Here is a 12,132-nt window from a genome sequence, read left to right as displayed (position 1 = left end):
AAAAGTGATTGTTAAATGTACATTACCTGTAGAACAACATTTTTAATTAATGTTTACTAATACTAACAAAAAATTTAAGGATGATGGTTACTCCCTAGTTGATCTGATCAGGAAGGAGACCAAGGGATTTTATACATTATCTTACTCTCTATCTCTGTGTGCTTGAAATAATACATGTCTTGTTCAGCAGATTTCCTGAAAGCGAATACAATGGGGGATCCCTTGTTACAGAAGCTTTCTCTGCTAGGCGAGTGTTCCAGGGACCCATCTGTATCAAGGTACCAGCTGGCATTGTTATGAGAAGCTGTGTTTAGCTTTAGTGAATTTTTCTGAATACTCTCAATACGTTTGCCCATTTCATGATGGGTGATTTACAAATACACCTTCCTACACCTCACTGAGTGTTCAGCAGTTTTCGACCAAAAGGGGCATGACCCCCCCATGTCCCACCTTCCCTCATCACCTGATCTTGCCCTGAGTGACTATTTTTTTTGTTTGTTTCCCTGGATGAAAAAAGTCCTCAAAGGGAAGTGTTTTGCCAGTGTGGAAGAGGTGAAACAAACAGGGCAAAAAGCACTAAAAGACATCAAAATCGACAAGTTCAAAAACTGTTTTGAGCAGTGGAAAAAATGCCTGGATAGGTGAATTGTGTCAAATGGAGAGCACTTTGAAGGTGACTGAAGTTTAAACATGTAAGAATAAATGCACTATTTTTTAATAAATAAATTCTGGGGGGTTTTGGGTCCCCCTCGTACACTTGATTCATAGGAGAGCCACCCAGAGCTTCACTCACAGCCAATGCTGGACATAGAATTTCAATATATTCCTCTGTCCTTCTACTTTTTAAACTTATCACAGAGCATTTGTTGCAATGAGAGAAAAGGGAACAAAAAGTAAGAGAGCATACAGTGAAAACTATGGGTTCTGCCAGGAGCCCCCCCACACTCCATCAAGCTGAGTCCCAGGAGAAAGCAGCATGGAGCCCACGGAATATGGCAGCAGCAGAGCCGAAGCCAAGCCTCCAGGGTGATGCAGCAGGAAGAAGTATAAACCTTTATTGTTGTGAGCTGCTGTGACTCTGGGGTTTTTGTTACTGCAAGGTAACTGCTAGGCTTAAATTGATGGATACAATCATGCTGGCTGCTAAGCCCATTGGGAAAATAAACGATAGAGAATTTTATAATGGATGAATTAGGCTGATAACACCTGAACTACCTAATTAATCATAAGATCACAAAGACAGACAACCAAATATGTGCCCCTTAAATATGATGTAATGGAAAGTTCTTGTGGGGGAGGGGGGGGACGGGGTACGGGACTTAAACCTGACCTGATTTACTCCTGATCTACGAGTAATTATCAATATATATCAATCATGGTAAAACGGTACTATGAGTATGAAATAAGCAAAATCCAGAATGTGGGCTATTCTATAGAACAAATTATCCATTCAATACTTTCAACAAAAATGAAAAACTAAGTTGTAGGGAGAAAATGCTTTTAATTAAAAGAGACTCAATAAATATATCAATTAAATGTATACCACGATTTGTTTGTGTCCTTGTTTTAAAAATTTAGTAATTAGGTATTAATACGTTTATAAAAATCAGGTAAATTGAGGCTCATTTTTGTTATCTTTTGAAGCTATTTTTGTGAATTTTTTTTTTTAAAAGATTCTATTTATTTATTTTTAGAGAGAGGGGAAGGAAGGGAAAAAGGGAGAAACATCAGTGTGTGGTTGCCTCTTGCATACCCCCTACTGGGGACCTGGCCTGCAATCCAAGCATATGCCCTGACTGGGAATCGAACTGTTGACCCTTTGGTTCACAGGCTGGCACTCAATCCACTGGGCCAAACCAGCCAGAGCTATTTTTGTTAATTTTTAAAGTGTGATAATGATATTGTGTTTTCTTTAAAAAAGTATAGAATATTTACTGAAGTATTTATATTAATAATAATATGATGTCAGTATACACTTTAAAATAATACAGTGGTGAGAAGAATAAGTGAAATAGCATTGGCATACATGTTAAAGCTGGGTAATAAACAATTTTTTATCAAAATTAAAAACTGCTGCTGCTCTTAAGATATCATTAAGAACATTTTTTTAAAAGTCCCATACTGAGGGAAATATTCAGAGTACATATACACAAAGATTTATATCAGGAATGTATACAGAGTCTTCATAACTTATTACTAAAAAAGACAATCCAATTAAAAACAGGCAAACACATGAAGAGACACCCACAAAAAAAAAAAAAAAAAAAAAAAAAAAAAAAAAAAAAAAAAAAAAAAAAAACATATGAAGTTCCATAAACACATGTAAAGTTGAACAGTTATCAACAAAATGTAACTTAGCAATCATACAAATGCAAACTAAAACCAAAATGAGCTGCCACTTCAAACCACTAGGCTAAAATTAAAAAGACATTTGAGAAGACAATCTTAAATACTGGTGAGAATGTGGAGTAACTGGAACCGTCATCGCTGTTTGAGTATAAAATGGTAAAATGACAAGGGCAAAGAGCGGTATAATAACAATCAAAAGGTGGAAACAACCTAAATATCTGACAAGTGAGTAAATATACAAATAGTGGTGCTCTTTGTGATGGAACAATATCCAGACATAAAAAGGAATGAACTACTGATGCCTGCACCACAATGGATGAATCTCAAAAATATTACTCTGTGTAAAAGAAGCAAGATCAAAAAGGAGTATACATTGTACGATTCTCCACTCAACTGCAGGTCTAGAAAAAGCAAAACTAGACTATAGTGGCAGAAAACAGACCAGTGGCTGCCTGAAGTTCGGAGTAGGAGGTGACTGACTGCAGAAGAGCATAAAGAACCCTTCCGAGGTGACAGAAGTGTTGATCGTGATGTTGGTTCTATGGGTGTGCATTTGCCAAAACTCATCAATCTGTGTGCTTACAACAGCTGTTCTTACTGTATGTAAATTAAATCCCAAAGGTGATTTTTTAAAAAGATTTTATTTACTTATTTTTAGAGAGGGAAGGGAAGGGAAGGGAGGGGAGGGGAAGGGAGGGGAAGGGAGGGGGGGAGGAGAGAGAGAGAGAGAGAGAGAGAGAGAGAGAGAGAGAGAGAGAGAGAGAGAGAGAGAGAGAGAGAAACATCATCAATGTGTGGTTGCTGGGGGTCATGGCCTGCAACCCAGGCTTCTACCCTGACTGTGAATCGAACCTGCAACACTTTGGTTCACAGCCTGCACTCAATCCACTGAGCTATGCCAGCCAGGGCAAAGTTGATTTTTAAAAGCTATACCAGATATAATTATAACATTTTTATGAGGTCATGCATAGGGGTAAAACAGAACAGAGTAAATTCAGGATTCAAGAAATCACTAAGGAGAAAAATCAGATTATCTTAATAACCAAAGACACTGCAACCACATCCTAAATTTAGGTAAGAGGATCAAGAGGGAGGACACAAAAAGGGTAATGGGCCATTTTAGTCCTCCATCTAAAATGAGAACAAGTCCTAAGAAAAATATGAATATTTCTCATACTAATTCATGTGTAACAGGGTGTCAAACTCATTTTCAGCGGGGGCCACATCAGACTTGTGGTTGCCTTCAAAGGGGCGGATGTCATTTTACAACTGTATAAACGTAACTACTCCTTAACTAGGGGTGAGGAGCTCGGTGCTGCCGCTGGTTAGAAACAAGGTGCCAGACTGGATAAAACAAGGTTGAAGGGCCAGATTCAGCCTGCCAGCCTTGTGTTTGCCACTTGTGATGTGCAATGTTTGTCACAAAACTGCTTATCTCTTAGAAATAAAAACATATAACTATCTTAGAATGTATAAAGTGACTTTCAGCGATGATTTTTGGGTAATCAATATATGCATACAGTAAATTAAAGGAATTATTTTTGAGAGATCAAAAATGTGTACTACATCCTCACCCATAACATTCTCTCCTTAATTGAAAATGAAGAAAAGAGTATGGAGAATAATCCTCAACGCTCTAAAAACCACAAGTATTGGAAAAATATATTCCTGGGCATTTAAGTTCTCATACTTGCCCCAAACCGAGAATACAGTATCTCCAACACTAAATAAAAGTCGCTCTGCGTTATGTGACACTAATGGGAGCAGACTATCAACCTGGCCTGTCACATTTCCTTGCACTCTTAGAAGGAGCATAAGAAGGAAATTTTATGATTTTTGGAGTTTTTTTTGTTTTGTTTTGTTTTAAAAATAGCTTTGGAAGGCTTAGAAAACAAACTGAGGTCAGGACACGCCACTTCGGATAATACTTTCTGTGAATCATCCTCCTAAGATGACCAGGCCCACACTCCTTCATCCTTGCAGGCACATCCCTAGAACACCTGAGAAGACTTGTTTGAGGTATATCTAGGCATTTCATTAGACTGCTAAACAAATTAACCTTAAAAGTAATAAAAGCTTTAGACAGAAATGAAAAGCCGTGTTCATTCTGTAGTACAAAGGCTGTGGAAATCATTATTTCCCTTATGACTGGTCTCCCAGATTGTGACAGGCCAAATTATTTTGACTTCATTTAATTTGAAGTTATTGAGTTTTTATCATTCCAAAACCTCACACTAAATAAAAATGTGATTTTAATAAGTTTCTTTTTTCTAAAAATTCATTCATTTAAATAAAGTTCAAGTCTGTCTTTAATTACAAGTACAATAATCTGATTAATGTCTATTTCTTCTAAATACCTTTCTTTTCTACATTTTAAAATATAAGTCCCATGATTTAGACAGACACAATCAGGTAATGAGATACAGCATCTCCGAGAGCCAGACCTCATTTATTATGTGATACTCCAGATACATACTTTTGGGTAAAAGAGAGTGGTCTATGATTCCTTCTGTGTGTTTTTTTTTTTACATTTATGCTTGGGAAACTTTTTTACATTACTAAGGGATACTATAAAACTCCATCTAAGCTCAAACTCACTGAATAATATCAATAATTCTAAATCAGCTAAGCCTAAATTAATATATCTTACTGTATTTACTGTACTTGTTTCAAATACCATCAAGTTAATTCTGCCTCTTGTTGTCAGCCTTTCCATACTACTCATGCTTCAAAATTATCGGCAGCTAATTTTGCAAGCTATGAAGCACAGAGATATTCTGCATCGTGGAAGATGTAGTTCACTGACTACAATTTCACCTGAAGGCAACTGTGTTTAATATAAACATTTGGCTCAAATTCTGTTTGCCTAAAATATATGACTGGGAGAACACATTCCAGAAAGTAATTTAAAATTCATTGAGGAACATATTATACCAAATGGAAAAGCATTGCCACAATTCCATAGCAAGCACTTTCATTACTTAAGCAATCCATATTAAGTACTCTAACGATTTTTCAGTTGGAAAAAGAAACCACATGACACCAACTTTTAAAAAATATAGGACAGATTATGGCTTTTGCAATTATGAAATGTGATCAATAATATCTCTGGTTAATAGATATAAATAATCAACAAAAAAGAAGTTTGACACTGGGAAATAACAACAGATTCAGAATGGACACATCATTCTCTTAAACATCTATCTTCTAAATCAAAGTGAAACCTAACGATAGATTCACTTACCGATATTTTCTGTGGGCATTGAGACTCTGGTTGGTTCTACCAGGTTGTCAGCCAGGACAAAAGCCCCTTCTTCAACGTATCCAGCAACATAGTTGCAGTATGTGCTTGTTCAGAAGAATTCATGTGCTTCCATGATTCCAAAGCTTCAGGTTTCAGAAGGTTGTCCACTGTGTCAACAATTGCCTGCATCCATGAGAAAACCATCATTAGGTCTGAATACTTCTAGTACCAAGGTGATTTTCAATCACTGACTAGTGACAATTGTAACATGTGTCATGATGATTTATTTACTCTTACTCCAAGATGGAATATTATCTGGTCAACTTGTAACAGATCTATTTCAAGATAGGACTGACTAAAGATTAGTAGACTACTATTTGATTATAAAGAGTAAGTGTAAAAAGATGGCTTTTGTGTTTATCTAATCATCTCAGTTGTTGGAAAGAAAAACACAAATAGCGTCTAAAACCTGAAGTATTACTCTTACATGCATAGTCACCCCTACTTATAATCTCAAAACTCAGGTTTTTAAAGAGAAAACAGTGATGCCTCTAGAGTGGCCTAATAGTTATGCTGAAAAGTAAAACATTGTGTTTTGGAACGTGAACCAAAATTTAATAAACCAAAATTGTGCTTTGTAACACTATTTGCTATTACATTGGGGGAAGAAACAAGATGATTTGTAAGTTTGTAAATATCTAGGAATGTTTTTCACTCTTTCAGTTCCCTGTCCAGATAAAAAATAAACACTTGAGGGTACACCTTAATTCATAATAATGATCTGCTTTTAAGGAATCAAGAAAACAAGTCAAAATATTTAAGGACTAGACTAAGAATTTGATGTAAACAGAAAAAGCAGAATAAATTCTTTATAAACATCCAAGCTGTAAATATTCACATATATATAGGTTTAGTTATTATTGCAGAAAATAACATTACATTAATTAACTCAATCAGGCAGTTTAAGCAATTGAAGGCAGGCTTGTCACTGATGGTACTCTAGCTGTTGCACTATGGCTTAAAGTGCTGAAATCACCAAGTGTATTTATTCTATCCCATTTACCTACTCGTACTGTGTCATTACGCCCATACATAAATTGTTGGATCTACTTGTACTCACACAGGGAAAAAGAAAATACATGTACAAAGAACAACAAAAATTGCTAGTTTGAGGTACGATATTAAAAATAACTGGGGGGGGGAGTTGTTTGAGGCTACTGTCAAAGAGTAAGATTAATTAGCTAATCCATCTTAATATCCTCTTTCTGTCTGCTCGTGAGCCACTATGACCTTCCGCGAAGGGTGAAGATACTTCCAAGTGGCGTTAAAGGCTTTTTCTTTCTCTATGGGAGACAGAATAGTCATAATGCTCACACTGATACTGCTGCACGCCATTAACCAGAGTGGAACAGAAATTGGTCTGCTGAGGCCAGATTCATTAGTTACCAAGAAATACAGACTAGCGCCTCTAATCTAAGTTACAAATGAATCCTCTGTCACAAAGCAGGAAACTGCTTCATTTGCATAGTGTAAGTCAGCTTCTGATTTGTAATTTAAGGAGTTTTATTAGTCTTATCTGAACCCAGAAACTCATTTGTGACATACTGAAAATGACACTGGTCAGAAATTAAGGTCATGCTGAAATTTACTACGTATACACATAACTCACTGATGACACAGCTTTATTAATTTGAAACCCTCCTTATTTATTAACATTTGTACTCTTCTAGTGGGATCAAAAATGATCATTAGCCTAATCATATTCCTGAAGTAGTCTCTCCCTGCCAAAGAAAAAAAGCTATTCTTTTCCCACTGAGATATATGTCCTGGGCAACATACCAATCATTACATTCCACACATTAATGAATACCTTTATGGGGAACTGAAAATTTCAGTATGACAAATTCTATATTCTTTAGCAGTTCTTTGCCCCCATTAAAAAGGCTAAAGGGACTTTCAGAATATTAGTGCCTAAAAAGAATTTCCCACCACCTTTTCTTGTAAAGTTCTGAGATTCCACGATGTCTATTAGTACCCATTGAGATGCCATTCTTCTTTTCTAGACCTCACCCGCCAATATTAGCAAAGCAGCAGCTTTTGAGTAATCTCTGTTCTACAACTACAAAGTCCTTTTGCTTTGTTGTCACACGTGTTAAGAATTAGTTCAAAGTTTGATTTACTAGTGAATGGCACTATCCTCCAAAAAGAACATTTAAAATTTAGAATGAAACAAAATGAAATGTGTTATTATTTTGACCTATCACACAGAATTAGCAGGGCGTAATTCCTCTGTTGGCCTCACTTAGAATATTGCCTATTCCTTGGATACACATGGGGAAAAAAACTTGGCTGGAACAGACAAGGATTCTCAACCAAAACAGTGGCTTTCTGTTCTGATCAGCCTGACAAAAAACCAACATATAACACTCACGATAGCACTGTCACATTATTTATATTTCATTTCTTGTGACCCTTTCTAATATCAACCTGATACTAGAAATGACCCCCCAAAATTCAGGACAAAGCCTATTTTATTTAAGAGTATAACACAGATAAGAAAGCAGTGACTTTTTCATGCACATACATTATGACTCTACAGTCTTTGATATGATAAACTGCCGAGAATATATCATAGCTGTGTTACTCAAGTTGTTTTTAATCCACAGAGATGGCAACAGAAAACAAAAAGACTGTATGATTACTCCCCAATTCAGAGGATATGTCATTAAAATGCTGGGTACATTTGGACGAATGGAAAAAACAGCAAAAATTATAAAAATGTATAAAATTACAAAATTATTTGCTTATTCTGAGAGTAATATACCTGTGCAAAGCCAACATTTGTACAGCTGATATGGGGCACATTATATAATTATCAAAGACTGAAATACATTGGATCATGCAGCAAGATGATAAAGCGTGGCAGGTAGCTGAAGAAGGGAGAAAGCAGGGTGACAGCACAGGAGAGATACCTTAAGGTAAGCCCTGCATGTCTTCTCTCGTTTTTGGAGCTTTTTAGTGAAAGAAAAGAAAATCAGAGGTTAGATTTTATCTGTTGAAAATGAGGAAAGAAAAAAATCCTCAAAAATTAAGCTGGTGCTCCTGAACTCAGATGTATTAGGTATTGGGTCTCCTGGACTTTCGTGGATCTGCACTGACTGCCAACTTTCTCTGCCTACAGTTGTTAGCTGTATGTTACTAAGTATACTAATCCAAAGTATATTGATAAAACTAGGGACAAAACATGTGATCAAAAGGAAAAAAGTGCCTATTTTTCTCCCTATAAAATTGTATTAGCCACAGATTTTGGAATCATATGAATCTCATCTGAACACTTACAATATGGTTAAAAAAAGCTATCAAATTTTGTCACAGTCTGAAAAATTAATAAACTAATACACTGTAATCCTAGAGAGGGAAATTTGTCCTTCTCTCAAAACCTGCCACTAAAGACAGTATTTCAGTGGGTAACATTACTACATGTGTCACAACTGTGTTGCAAACCTAAGAGTTGAATGTACTATTATACACAGTATGTTTATTGTACAAGTGCAGATAATACATTCCAAAATGAGACTACAAGTGCAGATAATGCATGCTAAAATGAAACTACTGACCATAAACAGGCAGGTGAAGTTTGCCACCAACTAAGATCACTCTCAGGTAATTAACTTTTTTGTTGTTGTTTAAAGCCATATTGCTCCTTTCTCAATTGTAATTCTTTCTTGGGACATAAACCAAATTAGAAATTTTGTCTCTAAGTGTATGTCAAAGGGGCCAGAGGTCTGACAGTCAGCTGCTATTGCTGATTCCAGAGCTGCTGTACAAAACTGTCTAGTTGAATGTAACAGAAAATTCCTACTTACCTTGTTATAACTCCTTCCAGCTGAATCCTTCTCACTAGGTTTCAGTTCCTGCAGCTGTGCGTCAAGAATGTCCACCAACTGCTCCATCAGCCTCACTGAAGAACTCACATCCCCAGCAAACACTGGCCCTTTGGTATGTTTAGCTAGTTCATTAGCAAGACTAGCAGCGTTTTCTCCACTTCTGATCTGAAATGCCAATTTACATTATCTCAATAATATTTCTTGCTCAGTTTGTGGCTTCTTGTTCTTCTCCTGAGTATCTTTGTTATGGTGAAAAATGTATTTGCAAATGTGTCAAAATCTGCAACTAATTGAGACAAATAACTTTCTCTTCATTTCAAATGATTAAAGGTTCTCATATACTCAACACAAAAGAAATTATTAATCAGAAATTTAAAAGAAACAAAAGCGGGGGGGGGGCAGAAATCCTTTGTAAAGGTTTTCAGATAGCTCTCTCATTTCGCTGTAACCATTTTAAACTGCGATTTAAAAATCTATTTATTTATTCCAATGATCCAGAAATTTAAATCAGAATGTAATCAGTATGGTACAGAGGGTTATTATCTACTTCTTGCACTTCAGAAAGGTAGCTGACAAAGGAGAAATTAAAATGTCACTGCATTCCACTGTAATATTAAATAATTTACTTATATTTCACTGTAAATATTTTTACTTACTCTCTCATAATCGTCTATGATATAAACATCTGCTTGCATTCTGTGGATTCAGTTGCAAACATAATGATATTTGATTTATTAGGCCAATGCACTATTTGTCTTACAAACATCAAAAGAAACAGAGCTAACTAAATATGATTGAAATTAAGCAAGTATGTACTCGTTAAAAAGCTTAACAGAAAAAACAGCATGCCCCAAAACACATGTAACTTTGAATAAAGAGTTTACAGACAAAACTATGTATAATTTTTTACTTTTATGCTGAACAAAGAGTAATGAAGCTGGTTTTAACATACAAAGCTAAATTATTTACGTTAGAAGTTAAAGCCCTTAATCACCAATGTGTATCATACTAAAAGGTTCCAACCAACCTTCTGAGCCAGCTGATTCACCCAGTGTGAGGTACAGTTGCTAAGATCGGGGCCCTTAGGGTTCCATGTTCCAGTGGAAACCATGCAGAGATACGAGGCAGTTCCTACAACAGATGTAGAAAACAACAGTGAAATTGAAACCATTTTTCTACATGCATTCGGGAAATCAGCTATGATGATCCTACCCTGCATGTTCAATTTTGAATAAGCGCTAATGGAAGCAGTTGACAATAACTCACAAAAAGTAGGGTGAAATGCAGATTATAAACAGAAAATATAAAGCCAGCATAGAAATATCAGACATTTACAACAAACAAAAAGCTCTTGATTTTCTTGGGACTCATCCAAAATGATACTCACAATGAGAAAGACAGCTGTTAGGAACACTCCCTAGAGCCCATGGGCAAAAATCTCAGGCTTGACCCCGGTCTTTAAGAGGGAGAGGTAATTAAGGACCTGACTTTAGGTAATTTTTACAATTTAAAACCCTTTAAGTTGTCTACTGTATTCCCAAGTAACAAGAATAATAAAGTTCAGTGTTATAAACAGCTCCTTCATCTAGTGAAATCACTTCGGTGTAATTCAGAATCTAACTGAAGTAAAATTTAAAAGGTCTATGTAGTATTTTACAGAAAATACCTCTTGTTCCCTTGGGACACGGTCGTTCAACCATCACTCCCCTTTGTGTCTGAGGCCACCATATCCCCCTCGATTCTAATGCCTCGCAGAATCTTTCTGGCAGGGGAAAAAGATTTGTCACAGGAGGAATTTTGGTTGTAGAAACTGCTGGAGGTGGTTTTGTCCCTCTGCTTCCTTCCTGTGATCCAGCTACAGTTGTGCTCATGGGGCCTTTCTGTGAAGTAGTGCTTGTGGTTGATACAGTGGTTTTGAATTGCTCAGCTGAAGAAGTTACTGTCACAGCTGTGGTAGGCACTATGGAAAAAAGATGAGTATGTTAATCTCAAAGACATACTCAAGTTCACACGCATGCACACACGTGAATGTGTGCATGCACGTACACACAAAAGCCCACCCATCCAACTTCTCCAAAACCAACAAAAGGAGTGTTACCACTGAGAACATTAGTAGCGGGGAGGAAAAATAAATGTCTTCAATTATTCCAATTTATTTATACTATTAGCCAAGCAAAGACGGTTTGGGGTTCATTTTAGATTTTTGTGTATGACTCTAATTGTGTTAGGTTTACTTCTCAATGAGACATTTGATAACATAGTTTAAGTGTAATTTCATTATATATTATCTAACAGGAAATGGGCGGTTTTATATAAAGTTTCAACATACAAACCAAATGTATTTTGTCACTAGTAAATAAGAGAAAAATTATTTTCTTATATAAATTCATACTCTTTAAACAATCAAACTCAAAGTATCTACAAAAGTCTGACAATTACCTCTAATTAGGACAACAGAAAAGTTAAAGTCACTCATTCTACATCTTACAGGAAAGTAAGATGTGACATCTGTGACTTCACTTTACCCAGCAGCGACTCTTGCTTGAGAGATTTTTGAGCGTGCCTGGTCAGACCCAAACGGGATGTAACTGTGACGTGCCTGTGCTGTTTTGTTAGTAAGGAAACACATCGGAGGCTTCAGCTTCTTTACTT

The 12,132-nt window shown here is 36.2% G+C and overlaps 1 protein-coding gene across 1 annotated transcript in view; it reads right to left on the bottom strand.

Moving 5' to 3' along the window:
• ADGRL2 (adhesion G protein-coupled receptor L2) overlaps window positions 1-12,132 on the bottom strand; it is a 181,168-nt gene that overhangs the window by 32,286 nt on the left and 136,750 nt on the right. The window contains 6 exon segments of the mRNA XM_036026340.1: window positions 5,594-5,668; window positions 5,671-5,776; window positions 8,566-8,604; window positions 9,460-9,645; window positions 10,508-10,611; window positions 11,147-11,440. Coding sequence (XP_035882233.1) covers window positions 5,594-5,668; window positions 5,671-5,776; window positions 8,566-8,604; window positions 9,460-9,645; window positions 10,508-10,611; window positions 11,147-11,440 — 804 coding nt within the window.

This window comes from Phyllostomus discolor, chromosome 5 (genome assembly GCF_004126475.2).
Source record: "Phyllostomus discolor isolate MPI-MPIP mPhyDis1 chromosome 5, mPhyDis1.pri.v3, whole genome shotgun sequence".
NCBI lineage: Eukaryota > Metazoa > Chordata > Mammalia > Chiroptera > Phyllostomidae > Phyllostomus > Phyllostomus discolor.
The sequence above is the reverse complement of the archived record's forward strand: the minus strand, read 5'-3'. Positions and strand labels throughout refer to the sequence as shown.